Below are 19,928 nucleotides of genomic sequence, written 5' to 3'. Positions count from 1 at the left end.
AATCAATAAGTTGTGAGTATTTAATTGGTTTGTTATATACATAGGGCAAGTGATCAGAGCATGGGATATTGGTGTTGCCAGCATGGTGCGCGGGGAGGTGTGTGTTCTTCAGTGTCGTCCAGAATATGCCTATGGAGCAGCTGGAAGCGTCCCTAAAATTCCTCCCAACGCCACTCTGTTCTTTGAGGCAAGTGTATTTCTGTACTTTATGGATTGTAGGCAATGTACATTAGGCTAGATTACAAGTGGCACACTAATGTTAGCGCTTAATGTGTGTATGTGTGTGTATATATATATATGTGTGTATATATATATATATATATATATATATATATATATATATATGTGTGTGTGTGTGTATAAAGTATATATATGTATGTGTGTGCATGTGTGTGTATATATATATATATGTGTGTGCTGCCACAAGCAGTTAACCCCTGTCTGGGGTTAACTGCTTGTGGCTCTGGGGACAGCACAGCTTCCTGTGAGTGCCAGTGGCACCCAGGGCTGAGCATGTTGCAGGGTCATGGGATGTGTACCCGGTCCGGTATGAGAGTGCAGTTCCCTTCCGTGTTTTGTATATGTCTAGGGTGATTACATATTCCTGTGCACCCTTTTTTTGTTTTCAGTTTGTTTGGATTTGAAAGCTTGCATTGTGTGGCTGTTTTAGGGTCTCAGGTATTGGAGAGGACCTTGACGTGGTGCCTGAGCTTGTCCCATTTGGCCAGATGCGGTGACTAACCTTTCCAGTTTTGCTTTTAAATCTTAGCTGAGAGCTTGCAAGTGAGTGCTGGGTTTTCTCTGTGCGTTGTATTAATTTGTTTTGTAATTTTCCCTATGGTTCTTGCACCCAGACCTGTCTGGGGTTAACTGCTTGTGGCTCTGGGGACAGCACAGCTTCCTGTGAGTGCCAGTGGCACCCAGGGCTGAGCATGTTGCAGGGTCATGGGATGTGTACCCGGTCCGGTATGAGAGTGCAGTTCCCTTCCGTGTTTTGTATATGTCTAGGGTGATTACATATTCCTGTGCACCCTTTTTTTGTTTTCAGTTTGTTTGGATTTGAAAGCTTGCATTGTGTGGCTGTTTTAGGGTCTCAGGTATTGGAGAGGACCTTGACGTGGTGCCTGAGCTTGTCCCATTTGGCCAGATGCGGTGACTAACCTTTCCAGTTTTGCTTTTAAATCTTAGCTGAGAGCTTGCAAGTGAGTGCTGGGTTTTCTCTGTGCGTTGTGTATATATATATATATATATATATATATATATAATGTGTGTGTGTGTGTATAGTTTTTGTTTTAACAGCATTCCCTAATAAAGTCTGTGAAAGAAGAAGTTAACGCAGCCACAATATCCGAAGTCCTGAAGTTAGCGCGCATTGGACTTTTGCTCACGTGCTAACTTTTTACTGTCAGCTTGTAATAAGTGCTAAAGGTTACTTTTACTACAGTTAGTGCGCCACTTGTAATCTAGTCCATTGTGTTTTGGGTTGGTTAAATGTCTTTGATAGACTGTAACATATTTGTTTCATGTGTTATTGCTCCCTTATCTATCTTCATTGCCTTTTCATTCTAACCAGATGTCTCATTTTCAATGCACCATTTAACACTCTTTTGCTTTCACACACCTGTGAAAGCTAACCTATTGCTACATTACTTACTTACTTTTGAATTTGGTTATTTCCTCTCTCCTTCTGCATCTTAGATTGAGCTACTGGATTTTAAAGGAGAAGACCTGTCTGCTGATGGAGGAATCATCAGGAGAATCAAGCAGAGAGGAGAGGGCTACTCCAGTCCGAATGAAGGTTCCAGAGTTGAGAGTGAGTCAAGTGAAAATGGTTAAAAAAAAGATTCACAAACAAGATTGGGGAAAGGGACTGTATAGTCCGAGTTGGAAAGATAAAGTTTCTTAAAGAGGTAAAAGGAAGGAAATACATTTGAATGTATAAAATGGATTTCAGTTTGAACATTGAGTCCAAACATTTTATTTGAACAGGTAGAATAGTGATAAGTAGAACACTAGATGTTTATTTGAATGGTGTCACAGAAAGGTTTAAACAACCCTGCAAATGTCTTTAGTTTGTGACATAGAGGGTTAACCAACCCTTTCCACTTTAAAAGCATTGACACAGCCAAGCCACTCCAGGCAAGTCTGTGACTTAGTTAATTGGTTTTAAGGCTTAACAAAACACTCTCTAGTCTGTACTAGGCCAAGAAAAATGCCCCAAACTCCCCTTTTTAATGTCACCCTCACTAAACTATATCAGCTGCAACCTTTTATGATTTTAATATGGGAGGTCAAAAGGAAAACCCAGACTAACAGATTTAAACCCTAAAATACAATTTAGAGGGAAATAAATATAAAAACATAATACTTTTATTAATTATCTCTTCTGTAACATGGCTCAAATATTAGGAAAAACTTAATAAATTAATATGTTTTATAGACAGCAATAGTCACTTTGTTATTAGAATTTGTAGAAAAAAGGAATTCCCAAACACAATTACACAAAGCAAACAGTTAAAAATAAAAAGGAGAAAATGACCAAGCCTATAACTTTACCACCATAATCTTTGTTGCAAGAAAAATTGGTAGGGAAGGTGATCACTTACACTGTAGTGGCTTCCTATATAAAAGGACAACATTAAATGCATTTCATTATTTTTGGTAAGGTCAGGTTTCTGGTCAGACTCCTTTCAGAGAGAGGGCAAAAAATGCAGCCACTACCCCTTTTAGGGAAGGCTCTTAAGAAATGTTTTAAATTTGTGTTTGATAAATAACACTATGAAACTCTATATTTCTGCTTAGGTACAATAATTTAACTATATACTGTTGATCACTCACTTTGTGGAACCTTGGGGATTATTTTGATACCAAGCATGACGTCTATCATATTTGGTCACCCAGTAACATAAAAAAGGATGATTAAAACATATCCTAAGACAGTGATTTTTTTTAACCATTTTTTTTTGCCGTGGCGCACTTTTTTACATAAAAAAATCCTGTGGCACACCACCATCCCAAAATTTAAAAAAAATCACACATTGTAGCCTAATACAGCATATATATATATATATACACATACACACAAACACACACATACTGTATGTATTGTGCTGTTATGCCATGCCTCCTACAAACTACCCCTGCACTGGGAGTAAAAAACAAGCAAAGTTTAAAAAATATGTCACACTGTTGTCAGTCTGCCGTGGCACACCTGAGGATCTCTCACGGCACACTAGTGTGCCACGGCACACTGGTTGAAAAACACTGTCCTAAAGTGTCTGGATACTCTTAGGGATGTGTATTTCATCATACCTGCTGACCATCAACCACCTGGCTGGTTTATAACAGGGGTCTGAGAGTGGCAATACACAGTTCAACAAAGTAAAAACGAAATTTATGCTTACATGATAAATGTATTTCTTTCTTGACACGGTGAGTCCACGGATCATCTCTAATTACTATTGTGAATATCACTCCTGGCCAGCAGGAGGAGGCAAAGAGCACCACAGCAAAGCTGTTAAGAATCACCTCCTTTCCCTCCAACCTCAGTCATTCGACCGAAGGAAAAAGAGAGAAAGGAAGTAACACAAGGTGCAGAGGTGCCTGAGGTTTATAACACAAACAACTGTCTAAATAAAACAGGGCGGGCCGTGGACTCACCGTGTCAAGAAAGAAATACATTTATCGGGTAAGCATAAATTTCGTTTTCTTTCTATTGACACAGTGAGTCCACGGATCATCTCTAATTACTATTGGGAATCAATACCCAAGCTAGAGGAGACAGATGATAAGGGAGGGACAAGACAGGGAACCTAAACGGAAGGCACCACTGCTTGAAGAACCTTTCTCCCAAAAGAAGCCTCAGCCGAGGCAAAAGTATCAAATTTATAGAATTTTGAAAAAGTGTCTAGAGAGGACCAAGTTGCAGCCTTGCCAATCTGTTCCAAATAAGCTTCTTTTTTGAATGCCCAGGAAGAGGAAACAGCCCTCGTGGAATGTCGCCTGATCCTGATGAATTCGCAGAGACAGGTCTGCATAATCCTGTTCCATTGTCTGAGCATGCATAACTGCAGAGGTCTGAGATGGAACGTGCCAAACGGGATGATGTCCATGACAGCTACCATCAGACCGATCACCTCCATACATTGAGCCACAGACAGCCGAGGAGAGGACTGAAGGGCCAGACAAGAGTTGAGGATCTTTGATTTTCTGACCTCTGTCAGAAATATTCTCATTGATAAGGAATCTATTATGGTTCCCAGGAGCACTACCCTTGTAGCTGGAATCAAGGAACTCTTTCCCAAATTCACCTTTCATCCATGAGAACGCAGAAAAGATAACAACATCTCTGTGTGAGAGTTTGCTTGTTGAAAGGAAGGGGCCTGGAGCAGAATGTCGTCCAGATAAGGCACCACAGCAATTCCCTGCAACCGGAGTACCGTCAACAGGGCTCCCAGGACCTTTGAGAAAATTCTGGGAGCTGTGGCAAGGCCGAATGGAAGAGCCACAAACTTGAAGTGTTTGTCTAGAAAGGCAAACCTCAGAAACTTGTGATGATCCCTGTGTATGCATCCTTTAATTCTACAGTTGTCATGAATTGACCCTCTTGAACCAAGGAAAGAATGGAATGAATAGTTTCCATCATGAAGGACGGTACTCTGAGGAACTTGTTTAGACTTTTGAGATCTAAAATTGGTCTGAAGGTTCCCTCTTTTTTTGGGAACCACAAACAGATCGGAGTAGAATCCCAGACCCTGTTCCTGCATTGGAACAGGAACTATCACTCCTAAATCAGAAAAGTCCTGGTCACAGTTTAAGAACGCCTCTCTTTTTATCTGGTCTACAGATAATCTTGAGAGCAGAAACCAGCCCCTGTTAGGAAAGGTTTTGAACTCTAGTTTGTATCCCTGGGACACGATGTCCACCGCCCAGGGATCCAGCACATCCCGAACCCAGGCCTGAACGAAGAAAGAAAGCCTGCCCCCCACGGATCGGGGGCAGACCCTTCATGCTGACTTTGAGTCAATAGCGGGCTTCTTAGTTATTTAGTTAACTTACTAGACTTCTTAGCATTGACTACGACAGTCATGTCAGAGTCGTCCACGGTGGCCAAAACCTCTTTAAGTAACAACCAGAGGTGTTCTAGCTTAAACCTGAAGGATACAACTTCAGCATCAGAAGAAGGAATTACACAGTCTGAGTAAGAGAATTCACCCTCAGAGGCTACCGAAGTATCTTCCTCCTCAGACTTCTGGGAAGGAACAATCGGAATAGCCACAACTGTGTCAGAAACCTTACTCACTGATTCCTTAGATTTCCTCTTGTGCTTTCCCTGCAGCATGGTAAAGGCAGACAGCGCATCAGTTACCGTAGAAGATATGTGGGTAGCAATGTCTTGCAACATAACTCCAACCGGAGTGTGAGAGGAAGTGCAGGGCACTGCATGTGTAGACGATAAAGTTTGGGACACTTGAGGATAAAGCTGCAGCATATCTTGAACAGGGGACCCCTGAACAGCATCCGCCTTGGCTAATGATAGCTCAGATTCAAAAAGTCTATCCCTGTAATTTAATGTTCTTTCAATATATGAGGAACAAAAAGGGATTGGGGGTTCCACATTTGAGTCAAAACACAAGCTACATGTAACGTTTTGCAGAGCCTCGTGATCCATCTTTACCCAATGTTCAAACAAAATAAACCCAACTGCTTTATTTAGGATAGAAAAATAATAACACCAAAAAAAACGTTACTGTCACTTAAAATTTTAAAAGTAAAAATAATTTTCCTTTATTCTTTAACTACCGCTAAGCAGCAGTTCACTATAAACCTCAGACAGCATCCTCAACTCAACATTGCTTGCTAAGGTGCCTACCTGTCCTCCTGTGAACCGGATTAAACTCTGAATACGATCTGGATTAAAAATATAGCTGTTCAAAACGGCTACGAACTAAACACTCCTCTACAAGCTGAGATGTAGCAAAATACCACTCCGGACCGGAACTAACAGGAAGTGCTCCGGAAAGGTGCGCAACACTAAATTGCCACCTCAGAGAAACCACCCTTCCCTCAGAGAGCGGCCGTCATTACCATCAATGTAGGAGCCTGTTCACACAGTAAAAACACACTGTCTCTTGTCCCACAAAGTCCGGGAATTAAACTGGAATAATTAACACATCTAAGCCTCTCCAAAAGTTTTAACGTCCCCAGTGCCTGCATACACTGCCCACATAAATCCTATTAACCCCAAATAGGATTATAAATGTTTAACGTCCCAAAAAACAGACTTAACTGATACAGTGCAATATTCTCCTCTTGTCCTATTCAAGAAAATAAAAATAGGCACTTACCTGAAGATTAATCTGCCCAGAAGCAGGGCAGCTCACATGGTATAAGAGGTCATCTCCCTCACATGGACCCATGGCTTTCAGGATAGGGCAGCAACAACTATTTGGAAAGCGCAGTGAGGCTTATACCCCACAAGTTCACAGTTGCTTAAAAGCCACCACTGCTCTACTAAAGAGACTGACATGGGCTACGGCTAAACCCCAGGGAGAAGCAGGACAATCTTGCTCTGCTTTAAAATAATAAAATCTTGGTTGAAGAATCTTCTTTCAGACACCTAAACTTTACCACCTCCTTGCTTTTAACGTAGGCAAAGAGTATGACTGGGGTTGGAGGGAAGCTTAACAGCTTTGTTGTGGTGCTCTTTGCCGCCTCCTGCTGGCCAGGAGTAATATTCCCAATAGTAATTAGAGATGATCCGTGGACTCACCGTGTCATTAGAAAGAAAATAAATTGTGCCTGATCAATAAAAATTACTGAAGCAAGATATTATTATGACAAATATGGTGGAATAACGATGCATAGAGCGCAAATTTCCATATGGTGCTTGGATGGAGGATGTGGATGAGATTTGAAGGAGCGGAAATGTGACGTAAAATAAGCAGTAGTTACTGTTAAGGGCTGGAAGATTATGGGAGATGACAAATAGAATGATGCATGCTGGGAACCACTTTACTAATTCTTTACTCTTACATGCAGTTCATTTGGAAGGACTTTGTGGGGATCACGTGTTTGACAGCCGTGATGTTGCCTTTATAGTGGGAGAAGGTGAGGATTACAACATTCCCATTGGAATTGACAAAGCCCTGGAGAAAATGCAAAGGGGGGAATGCTCTTTGCTGCACCTTTCCCCACGGTGAGAATAAAAATAGAATAGCACAGGAACTTTTTTTTTTTTTTATTAAATCATTTATATATATATCAGAACACAGAGTACATTTCAGCAAACAAAGATTACCCATTAACAAAATTCCTTATACAGAAAGAAAACGACAGTAAGGAAGAGAGATTAACCATTTACAACAAAATAAAGCATAGGACAATTGTGTCTTCATTAGGTAAAATAAAACCAACACTTGGTTTCCTCCTATATTTATACCTTCTATAAAGTAAGTTAGAGACATTGTTAACTCATTGATCAATTCTACAATCTTGAACTTTTATTATTGTACACTTGTGCTACCATTTCCTATTTACCTAATAATAATAATAATAATAAAGAAAAGAGAAAAAAAAAATGAGGATGGGGGGAGAGGTCCCGCTCGTCCCACTCCGCACTGCACCCGTTATATATAAGATCCACATTATTAGTACCAAGCAAGGGGGAAGATATTGCATAGGAACTTACAGGATGAATGTTTCAGTAAAAATAATGTAAAATTAATACAGTTTTTTTTTTGTTTTTTTTTGCAGTTATGCTTTTGGTGAAGAAGGAAAGGCTTGTTTTAACATTGGACCTAATACCCACCTCACATATGAGGTGACGCTCATCAATTTTGAGAAGGTAAAAAAAGATGAGGGGCTTTATGCCAGTTTTTTAGTTTTTTGTATTTTTAGTGTTCCAAACCTTAAGAAAGCCAAATTTTCCCACCAGTTTTTGCATGGTTTTTGGATTTGTCTAGTTCAACAAGCCTAAAAGTTTGTATTGAACGTCATGGATTTATATTAATAAAGCTAAAAAAAATGTATTCAAACATATAAGGCAGTCATCATCGTTATTAGAAATTAATTAGTTTCTGCTTTCACATTATCTGAATATAGTTTTCTTCTATGTAGGTCTGTGAAAAGCTCTGAAACACCTGTTTTGGTTTTTATTTTTGTAATTTTTGCATATTTCCCTTATCCTAATGTAAAAAGCTAGATGTTCTGGATTTACTGCATATGTAACTTGGACTGACTTACTAATTCAGACCGCCACACTTCTAATGGATGGAAATGACATAGAAAAGGAGTCCAGAAACACCTGACTTGAGTTTGCCTACCTATTATTGATTGGAATGATGGCAAATATTTGGTTGCCAGGATCTGTAACTTAGGGCCCAATGATCTAAAACTCACAATTTCAGACGTGTTTTTGTTCTCGCGAGTGGCAAGATGTTTCCTAATGAATGTAATGGAGCTCGCTTGAAAGTGACACTTTGCACCATGGAGCAAAACTAGCACGGCGTAGGGGGCGCACTATAAAAAATTAAACCCTGCGGCCAATATAAATCACAATACACTGCTTCCTGTGTATAGTATCTCATAATTGCCTATATTTCTTCTACAAGATACGACGAGTCCACGGATTTCATCCTTACTTGTGGGATATTATCCTCCTGCTAACAGGAAGTAGCAAAGAGCACCACAGCAGAGCTGTATATATAGCTCCTCCCTTCCCCTCCACCCCCAGTCATTCTCTTTGCCTATGTAGTAATAGGAAGAGGTAAAGTGAAAAAGGTGTTAATTTTTAGTTTTTAGTTTCTTCAATCAAGAAGTTTTTTATTTTAAATGGTACCGGTGAGTACTATTTTCATCAGGGAGAACATAGAAGATTTCTTCCCTGAGGTTGATGATCTTAGCAGCTGTCACTAAGATCCTGGCTGGTTCACACAGAAGTCCTGAAGGTAGTACAAGAGAAATCTTCATTGTGGAGAACGTTTGTATGCTACAAGCAGCATTGAGGTATGTTCAGTCATTTATTTCTGAGGATTCTTTGTACATCAGAATTGGCTGACTTAATTCCAAAATGGGGAAAGGGGTAAGCAGTACACCTTTAACTAGTAAGAGGGTATTACTGAGCTCCTTGTATGTTTTATATAAATGGGCTTCATGCAGAGTTTTATTGCAAAAGACATTGGGAGAGATCGCTGTGATATGAGAATTGGTGATTGGGACCACATGGTTTAGATTTTACATGTATAACGATTAAAAAACTAAAGATTGGCATGTTTATACATTTATGTTTTATACCACATGGCTTATTCTAAACTGCTTCCCATGCAGTTGCTTAGTTGGGTAATGCGACGTCCATAGTGGGCGGGGCCTAATTTTCACGCCTTAGACGCGCAGTTTACTCTGAGGAAAGAGGCAGCAGGTATTAGCTCCGGTTGTTCCCAAACCTTGTTTTTGCTGACCAGATTGGTGTCGAGTCGTTCTGCAGTTCCCTGGGGGCAGGTAGGCGCCACAGCAGGTGCAGGGGTTGTTTTTCATTCTAATACAGTTTTTTCTGTTTATTCATCCTGTAGAGGGTAATTTCACCCCTTGCCTTAGGGTGCAATAATTTTTGCACTTATGTATAAGTGTATTTAACTATTTAACGTTATTAGCGTTTTCTAGCAGTTTGGGAAAAAATTGTGCGCTTTTATTTTTTAAATATACAGTACACATTTTTTTCAAATATTGTTTAATTCAGTAAATAAAGTATTTAACGACTGTTGTGATAATTACTAGTCTGTTCAACATGTCTGACATTGAAGAAAGTCAGTGTTCTATGTGTTTAGTAGCCATTGTGGAACCCCCTCTTACATTGTGTCCTTTTTGTACTGAAAGGGCCTTACACTGTAAAGAACATATTTTAGGTAATGAAAGTGTGTCTAAGGATGATTCTCAGTCTGAAGAGAATCAGGATATGCCATCTAATTCTCCCCAAGTGTCACAACCTTTAACGCCCACTCAAATGACGCCAAGTACTTCTAGTGCGTCTACTTCTTTTACTCTGCAAGATATGGCTGCATGTCAACTACCCTTACAGAGATTTTATCTAAATTACCAGTATTACAGGGTAAACGCAGTAGGCCAGGTATTAATGCAAATACTGAACCCTCTGATGCTTTATTAGCCATTTCCGATGTACCCTCACAGTGTTCTGATTTGGGGGTCAGGGAATTGTTGTCTGAGGGAGAGCTTTCAGATTCAGGAAAAGTGTTGCCTCAGACAGATTCGGACGTCACGTACTTTAAATTTAAACTTTAACACCTCCGCTTGTTGCTTAGGGAGGTTTTAGCAACTCTAAATGATTGTGACCCTATTACAATTCCTCCAGAGAAGTTGTGTAAGATGGATAAATATCTAGAGGTACCTACTTACACTGATGTTTTTCCGGTTCCTAAAAGAATTTTGGAAATTGTTAAAAAGGATTGGGATAGACCAGGTATACCGTTTTCTCCCCCTCCTAATTTTAAGAAAATGTTTCCTATATCAGACACCATTCGGGATTCTTGGCAGACAGTCCCTAAGGTGGAAGGAGCAATTTCTTCTCTAGCTAAGCGTACAACTATACCTATCGAGGACATTTGTGCTTTCAAAGATCCTATGGATAAAAAGTTAGAGGGTCTTCTAAAGAAATTATTTGTTCACCAGGGTTTTCTTTTACAGCCTACAGCCTGCATTGTTCCAGTAACTACTGCAGCGGCTTTCTGGTTTGACGCCCTAGAAGAGTCTCCGAAGGTCGAGACACCTTTGGAGGACATTTTGGACAGAATTAAAGCTCTCAAGTTAGCCAATTCTTTTAGTTAATCACAGATGCTGCTTTTCAAATTGCTAAATTAGCGGCGAAAAATGCAGGCTTTGCCATTTTGGCGCGCAGAGCGTTATGGCTAAAATTGTGGTCTGCTGATGTGTCATCCAAATCTAAGCTTTTAGCTATTCCCTTCAAGGGTAAGACTATATTCAGGCCTGAATTGAAGGAGATCATTTCTGACATTACTGGAGGTAAAGGTCACGCCCTACCTCAAGACAAGTCTCTTAAGATGAGGGGTAAACAAAACAATTTTCGTTTCTTTCGAAATTTTAAGGGAATACCCTCTGCTTCCTCTTCCTCCACTAAGCAGGAAGGGAATTTTGCTCAATCCAAGTCAGTCTGGAGGCCTAACCAGGCTTGGAATAAAGGTAAACAAGCTAAGAAGCCCGCTGCTGCTACCAAGACAGCATGAAGGGGCGGCCCCTGATCCGGGACCGGATCTAGTAGGGGCAGACTTTCCTTCTTTGCTCAGGCTTGGGCAAGGGATGTTCAGGATCCCTGGGCATTGGAAATTGTAACCCACGGATATCTACTGTAATTCAAGAATTTTCTCCCTAAAGGGAGATTTCATCTTTCACGTTTGTCTGCAGACCAGACAAAGAGAGAGGCGTTCTTATGCTGTGTAGAAGACCTCTATACCATGGGAGTAATTTGTCCTGTTCCAAAGCTGGAACAGGGACAGGGGTTTTACTCAAATCTTTTCGTGGTTCCCAAAAAAGAGGGAACCTTCAGACCCATTTTTGATCTCAAAGGTCTAAACAAATTTCTCAGAGTCCCATTGTTCAAGATAGAGACTATACGGACAATCTTACCAATGATCCAGGAGGGTCAATACATGACCACCGTAGACCTGAAGAATGCATACCTTCACATTCCGATTCACAAGGATCATCATCAGTTTCTAAGGTTTGCTTTTCTAAACAAACACTATCAGTTTGTGGCTCTTCCTTTGGCCATAGCTCCAGGAATCTTCACAAAAGTGTTGGGGTCGCTTTTAGCAGTTTTCAGGCCGCGGGGCATAGCAGTGGCGCCCTATCTGGATGATATTTTGATCCAGGCGTCAACCTATCTTCTGACCAAATCTCACACGGAGATAGTGTTGTCGTTTCTAAGAACTCAAGGTTGGAAAGTGAACATAAAAAAGAGTTCACTGGTTCCACAGACAAGAGTTCCCTTCCTGGGGACTCTGATACACTCGGTAGAGATGAAAATATTTCTGACGGAGGTCAGAAAATCAAAGCTTCTAAATACTTGCTGAGCACTTCAGTCCATTCCTCGGCCATCAGTGGCTCAGTGCATGGAGGTCATTGGATTAATGGTAGCGGCAATGGACATCATCCCGTTTGCTCGCTTTCATCTCAGACCACTGCAGCTGTGCATGCTTAGACAGTGGAATGGGGACTATGCGAATTTATCTCCTCAGATAATTCTGGATCAAGAGACCAGAGACTCTCTTCTTTGGTGGTTATCGCCGGATCATCTGTCCCAAGGGACATGCTTCTGCAGACCCTCATGGGTAATAGTGATGATGGATGCCAGCCTTCTAGGCTGGGGTGCAGTCTGGGATTGCCTGAAGGCTCATGGTGTGTGGACTCAGGTGGAGTCTCTACTTCCGATCAATATTCTGGAACTGAGGGCAATATTCAATGCGCTTCAGGTGTGGCCTCAGTTGGCTTCAGCCAAATTCATAAGTTTCCAGTCGGACAATATTACGACTGTGGTTTATATCAATCATCAGGGGGGGAACAAGGAGTTCTTCAGCAATGATAGAGGTATCCAAGATAATCCGATGGGCGGAGGCTCACTCTTGCCATCTATCAGCAATTTACATCCCAGGTGTAGAGAACTGGGAAGCAGACTTTCTAAGTCATCAGACTTTTCATCCGGGGGAGTGGGAACTCCATGTGTTTGCAGCATTGGTTCATCAATGGAGCAGACCAGAATTGGATCTGATGGCATCTCTACAGAATGCCAAACTTCCAAGATATGGATCCAGGTCGAGGGATCCTCAGGCCACACTGATAGATGCCTTGGCAGTGACGTGGTCGTTCAGCCTAGCTTATGTGTTTCCACCTTTCCCTCTCCTGGCTCGCGTGATTGCGTGAATCAAACAGGAGAGATCTTCAGTAATTCTGATAGCGCCTGCGTGGCCACGCAGGACTTGGTATGCAGATCTGGTGGAGATGTCCTCTCTGCCACCGTGGAAACTTCCTTTGAGACATGACCTTCTCATTCAAGGTCCTTTCCAACATACAAATCTAATTTCTCTGCAGCTGACTGCGTGGAGACTGAACGCTTGATTTTATCGAAGCGAATATTTTCTGATTCAGTTATCAGTACGTTGATACAGGCTAGAAAGCCTGTCACTAGAAAAATCTATCATAAGATATGGCGTAAATATCTTTATTGGTGTGAATCCAAAGCTACTCATGGAGTAAAGTTAGGATTCCTAGGATTCTGTCTTTTCTCCAAGAAGGATTGAAGAAAGGTTTATCAGCTAGTTCCTTAAAGGGACAAATTTCTGCGTTGTCAATTTTGTTTCACAAATGTTTGGCAGATGTGCCAGATGTTCAGTCTTTTTGTCAGGCTCTAACCAGAATTAAGCCTGTATTTAGACCAATTACTCCTCCCTGAAGTTTGAATTTAGTTCTTCAAGAAGTTCCGTTTGAACCTTTGCATTGCATAGATATTAAGTTATTATCTTGGAAAGTTCAGTTTTTGGTTGCTATTTCTTCTGCTCGAAGAGTTTTTGAGCTTTCAGCGTTACAGTGTGATTCGCCTTATCTCATATTTCATTCTGATAAGGTGGTTTTGCGTACTAAACCTGGGTTTCTTCCCAAGGTTGTTTCCAATAAGAATATTAATTAGGAAATTGTTGTTCCTTCCATGTGTCCTAATCCTTCTTCTAAGAAGGAGCGTCTGTTACATAACCTGGACGTGGTCCGTGCCTTAAAGTTTTACTTACAGGTAACTAAGGATTTCCGTCAGTCATCTTCATTATTCATTGTTTATTCTGGAAAGCGTAGGGGTCAGAAAGCTACGGCTACCTCTCTTTCTTTTTGGCTGAGAAGTATCATCCGCCTGGCATATGAGACTGCGGGACAGCAGCCTCCTGAAAGAATTACGGCTCATTCTACTAGGGCTGTGGCTTCCACATGGGCCTTTAAAAACGATGCATCTGTTGAACAGATTTGTAAGGCTGCAACTTGGTCATCCCTTCACACTTTTTCCAAATTTTACAAATTTTATACTTTTGCTTCTTCTGAGGCGGGTTTTGGGAGGAAAGTTCTTCAAGCAGTGGTGCCTTCCGTTTAGGTCTCTGTCTTGTCCCTCCCTTTCATCCGTGTCCTGTTGCTTTGGTATGGTATCCCACAAGTAAAGATGAAATCCGTGGACTCGTCGTATCTTGCAGAAGAAAAGGAAATTTATGCTTACCTGATAAATTGATTTCTTCTACGATACGATGAGTCCACGGCCCTCCCTGTTGATTTAAGACAGATTATTTTTTATTTACAACTTCAGTGCACCTTTTAGTTTTTCCTTTCTCTTCCTATAACCTTCGGTCGAATGACTGGAGGTGGAGGGGAAGGGAGGAGCTATATATACAGCTCTGCTGTGGTGCTCTTTGCCACTTCCTGTTAGCAGGAGGATAATATCAAACAAGTAAGGATGAAATCCGTGGACTCGTCTTATCGTAGAAGATATCAATTTATCAGGTAAGCATAAATTTCCTTTTTCGTATGCATGTCTATTAGGGTTAAAATTATTTTCAGGGTTTTGAGAAAAGCTTGACACCTTTTAGTTTGCGATAAAAAAACGGTAAGGTGTATAGTGCGGAAATCTTTATAAAATTACACTGGGATTAGAGATAAAATTTCATATACTGCCATGGAATGCCCATATTCACTCAATTTTACGAAAAAACAACAATTACGTATTTTGTACTTAAATGTACGAATTTCTAATTGATTTTTGCACATCCAGTGTACTTAAATTAGGATGTATGATGTGCGTATTTAATACAATTTTTTCCGGAGTAATTTACATACAAATTTTACATTTTTGATAAAATACTATTTCTTTCATGTAATTGCAAGAGTCCATGAGCTAGTGACGTATTGGATATACAATCCTACCAGGAGGGGCAAAGTTTCCCAAACCTCAAAATGCCTATAAATACACCCCTCACCACACCCACAATTCAGTTTTACAAACTTTGCCACCTATGGAGGTGGTGAGGTAAGTTTGTGCTAAGATTTCTACGTTGATATGCGCTTCTCAGCATTGTTGAAGCCTGATTCCTCTCAGAGTACAGCGAATGTCAGAGGGACGTGAAGGGAGTATCACTTATTGAATACAATGATTTCCCTAACGGGGGTCTATTTCATAGGTTCTCTGTTATCGGTCGTAGAGATTCATCTCCTACCTCCCTTTTCAGATCGACGATATACTCTCAATTTACCATTACCTCTACTGATAACTGTTTTAGTACTGGTTTGGCTATCTGCTATATGTGGATGGGTGTCTTTTGGTAAGTATGTTTCTTATTACTTAAGACACCTCAGCTATGGTTTGGCACTTCATGCATTTATATAAAGTTCTAAATATATGTATTGTACTTATATTTGCCATGAGTCAGGTTCATGTATTTCCTTCTGCAGACTGTCAGTTTCATATTTGTGGAATATAAACATTTTTTTAAGAAATGTATTTCTTACCTGGGGTTTAGTCTTTTTTTCAATTGACTACTTCTTGCAAATTACGGGCGGTATTAGGCCCGCGGGTGCGTCAAATGCTAAACTTTATTGCGTCATTCTTGGCGCGAAAATATTTTTGGCGTGAAAAAATACGTCTATGACGCAACTTCGTCATTTCCGGTGTCATACTTGACACCGAGACCTTTCACACGGTTGCGTCATTAGTGACGCAAGTGTGTCATTTCCGGTTATTTTTGGCGCCAAAAAGTTTATGTTGTGCGTCATACTTGGCGCCAAACTTTTTAATTATTTCAATACCCCATTGATGTTTGCTTCTTGCCTTTTTCTCTATCAGAGGGCTATGCTATGTGCATTTTTTCCCATTCCTGAAACTACCATATAAGGAAATAGATAATTTTGCTTTACATGTTGTTTTTTCTCTTACATTTTGCAAGATGTCTCAATCTGATCCTGCCTCAGAAGTTTCTGCTGGAACATTGCTGCCTGACATTGGTTCTACCAAAGCTAAGTGCATTTGTTGTAAAATTGTAGAAATTATTTCGCCGAATGTCATTTGAAATAGTTGTCATGATAAACTTTTACATGCAGATAGTGTATCCATCAGTAATAGTACATTGCCAGTTGCAGTTCCTTCAACTTCTAATGTACATGATATACCTGTAAATTTTAAAGAATTTGTTTCTGATTCTATCCTGAAGACTTTGGGGCCTAGTTATCAAGCCGTCAACCTCAAATATGCTGGAATTCCGCAGCGTATTTGTGGCGAGGCTGATTCGCCTTAGTTATCAAAGGCTAGAGACCGGCAAAAGTAGAATTTTGTGACGTAAGCTTCGATCCGCCGGACTCAGTCCGACACAGATCGATTCTTACATCGCTACAGATGTTCCGCACACAAGTGCGGCACAATCTGACTACTTTTGCTAGTTATCAAAAAACTAGCAGGTACGCTCGGCACTTTTCCGGCCCAGCGTACCTGGTTTTCAATCCGCCGCCCTGGAGGCGGCGGATCCCATAGGAATCAATGGGAGTCTGACCATAGCGAAAGTACAAGTTCGCTGCTGCCAGACATCCCATTGATTTCTATGAGAGCTGTCTACACCTAACACCTTAACATGTACCCCGAGTTTAAACACCCCTAAGCTGTTCCCCCTGCACCGCCGCAACTAAATAAAGTTGCTACCCCTAAACCGCCGCTCCCGGAGCCCACCGCAAGCTACTCTATACATATTAACCCCTAAAACTCCTCTCCCTGACCCCTCCGCAACTATAATAAATGTATTAACCCCTAAGCCGCCGCTCTCGGACACCGCCGCAACCTACATTATACTGCCGCCCTCTATAATAAAGTTATTAACCCCTTTCCTGCCGATCCCGCACCTCGCCGCAACTAAATAAATAGTTTAACCCCTAAACCGCCGCTCCCGGACCCTGCCGCAACCTATATTAAATTTATTAACCCCAATCCTGCCCCCCACTACACCGTCGCCACTGTAATAAATTTATTAACCCCTAAACCTAAGTCTAACTCTAACCCTAACACCCCCTAACTTAAATATTAATTAAATAAATCTAAATAATATTTCTATAATTAACTAAATTAATCCTATTTAAAACTAAATACTTACCTGTAAAGTAAACCATTATATAGCTACAATATAAATAATAATTATATTGTAGCTATCTTAGGATTTATTTTTATTTTACAGGTAACTTTCAATTTATTTTAACTAGGTACAATAGCTATTAAATAGTTATTAACTATTTAATAGCTACCTAGCTAAAATAAAGAGAAATTTACCTGTAAAATAAAAACTAACCTAAGTTACAATTACACCTAACACTACACTATACTTAAATAAATTATTCCTATTTAAAACTAAATACTTACCTGTAAAATAAACCCTAAGATAGCTACAATGTAATTAATAATTACATTGTAGCTATTTTAGGAATTATATTTATTTTACAGGTAACTTTGTATTTATTTTAGCTAGTTAGAATAGTTATTAAATAGTTATTAACTATTTAATAACTACCTAGCTAAAAGAAATACAAAATTACCTGTAAAATAAATCCTAACCTAAGTTACAATTAAACCTAACACTACACTATCATTAAATTAATTAAATAAATTAACTACAAATAACTACAATTAAATACAATTACATAAACTAACTAAAGTACAAAAAATAAAAAAAATAGGTTACAAACATTTAAAAAATATTACAACAATTTTAAGCTAATTAAACCTAATCTAAGCCCCCTAATAAAATAACAAAGCCCCCCAAAATAAAAAAATTCCCTACCCTATTCTACATTAAAAAAGTTCAAAGCTCTTTTACCTTACCAGCCCTTAAAGGGACCCTAAACACCTTCTGTTTTCATTTAATTATTATAATTTTTTTAATCATTTTGTTTTAGTTTTAAACATTATTTGTTTCTCCATATTTGTATCTTGCTTCTGCTCAATTATCTTTTATTTTCAATTTTACCACTAAACCACCGCCTACTGAATGCGGTGGTAGCCGCCATATTGTAACGCGCGTTGTATGGGATAGTATGCAGACTCGCTGTGCACTCCCTTCTTTACTTCCGCTCATGTACATACAAATAAAGCAACGTCTTAGCCGCTTCTATGAAGCTCGTTCTCATTAACTTTGTGAACGAGCTTCATAGATTTAGTTGTCAAAGGCAGACGTTTTCAGTGAATGAACAGCTGTGTTACTCTATTTTCCAATAATCCTTGTACTACGAGTGAAAGAGGGATCGCACAACACACTGCTCAGGGAGACAGTTGCTGTCTCATAAATATACTTTGTTTTCTTTTACCCCTCTGTTATCTCTACAAGCTCCCGGAGTCCCGCTCAAGCTAGCTATACCTTTTCTGAGTTTATTGCAAATCTTCTCTGTGATGTGACAGCATCAGTGGTTTGTTTATTTACCAGGCATTCTGAAGATCCTAAAAGATAGCATAGTGAATGCTTTATTTGTTTTGTTTTTTACGAGTATGGAGCGGTCAGCCATAGTGTTCTGTTTTATGCACATCAATTTCTAATGACGATCAGGCAGCCAAGCTTCAAATCACCCTTCTGTTTCTTCTTTGAGGTTTGAAAGTTACTTATTTTCTTTTGTTCTGGGATCGATCCTACCTTTATCTGTTAGCATTATGTTTTCATTCTGCTTTTACCAATCACATCATCTAAGTCAATATTGTTTGTCTAATTTGGGTTGCTTTTATTTGTTATATATGTATACATATATAACAAATATTATTGCAAAATAGGAGTTAATTATTTTAAAAATTTTTTTTATAATTAATTATTAGCTTTCAAGGGTGTTAGCAATAGAGGCCAGTTCAAAGGATATTATTTAGGGACAAAACTAAGATAATCGCTGCAAACTTTATAGCAGCAATAGTTTTAGTTATGCTGTGCGCGCTCACAGCAATAAGCAGAGACTTCCGGGTTTCTCAACATAACCTTCAGCCATGTCGGCACGGAGCAGTCAGAAAGTGAAGTAAATTTAAAAAAAATAAAAAAAAAATAAACCTATAATAAAAAGAAATAGCGATTTGCATTTAAAAAAAATAAAGAAACATTATGAATAAAAAACAAACAAAACACTAATGACAAGTGTTTAAAGTCCCTTTAAAAGGGCCTTTTGTGGGGCATGCCCCAAAGAAAACTGCTCTTTTGCCTGTAAAAGAAAAATACAACCCCCCCAACATTAAAACCCATAACCCAAACCCCCCTTAAAATAACCTAACACTAATCCCCTGAAGATCATCCTACCTTGAGTCGTCTTCACTCAGCCGAGCAGCGATGGAACCGAAGAGGAGATCCGAAGCGGCAGAAGTTATCCTCCAAGGGGCGCTGAAGAAATCTTCCATCCGATGAAGTGATCTTCCAGTCGGCGCTGAAGAAGTCTTCCATCCGGGCGATGTCATCTTCCAAGCGGCGCTGAAGAAGTCTTCTATCCGGGCGATGTCATCTTCCAAGGGGGGTCTTCAATCTTCAATCTTCATCCCGCCGACGCGGAACATCCTTCCTTCCCGACGGACTACCGACGAATGAAGGCTCCTTTAAGGGACGTCATCCAAGATGGCGTCCCTTCAATTCCGATTGGCTGATAGGATTCTATCAGCCAATCGGAATTAAGGTAGGAAAAATCTGATTGGCTGATTGAATCAGCCAATTAGATTGAAGTTCAATCCGATTGGCTGATCCAATCAACCAATCAGATTGAGTTTGCATTCTATTGGCTGTTCCGATCAGCCAATAGAATGCGAGTTCAATCTGATTGGCTGATTCAATCAGATTTTTCCTACCTTAATTCCGATTGGCTGATAGAATCCTATCAGCCAATCG

At 39.9% G+C, this 19,928-nt stretch overlaps 1 protein-coding gene across 1 annotated transcript in view; it reads left to right on the top strand.

The window, feature by feature from the left end:
* Window positions 1-19,928, top strand: part of FKBP5 (FKBP prolyl isomerase 5) — a 254,558-nt gene that overhangs the window by 104,212 nt on the left and 130,418 nt on the right. The window contains exons 4-7 of the mRNA XM_053706806.1: window positions 45-187; window positions 1,699-1,813; window positions 7,042-7,198; window positions 7,756-7,846. Coding sequence (XP_053562781.1) covers window positions 45-187; window positions 1,699-1,813; window positions 7,042-7,198; window positions 7,756-7,846 — 506 coding nt within the window. The remainder of the gene's footprint in view (window positions 1-44; window positions 188-1,698; window positions 1,814-7,041; window positions 7,199-7,755; window positions 7,847-19,928) is intronic.

The sequence above is a fragment of the Bombina bombina genome, chromosome 3 (genome assembly GCF_027579735.1).
Source record: "Bombina bombina isolate aBomBom1 chromosome 3, aBomBom1.pri, whole genome shotgun sequence".
Taxonomy (NCBI): Eukaryota; Metazoa; Chordata; class Amphibia; order Anura; family Bombinatoridae; genus Bombina; species Bombina bombina.
This window is presented reverse-complemented; position numbering and strand designations above follow the sequence as displayed.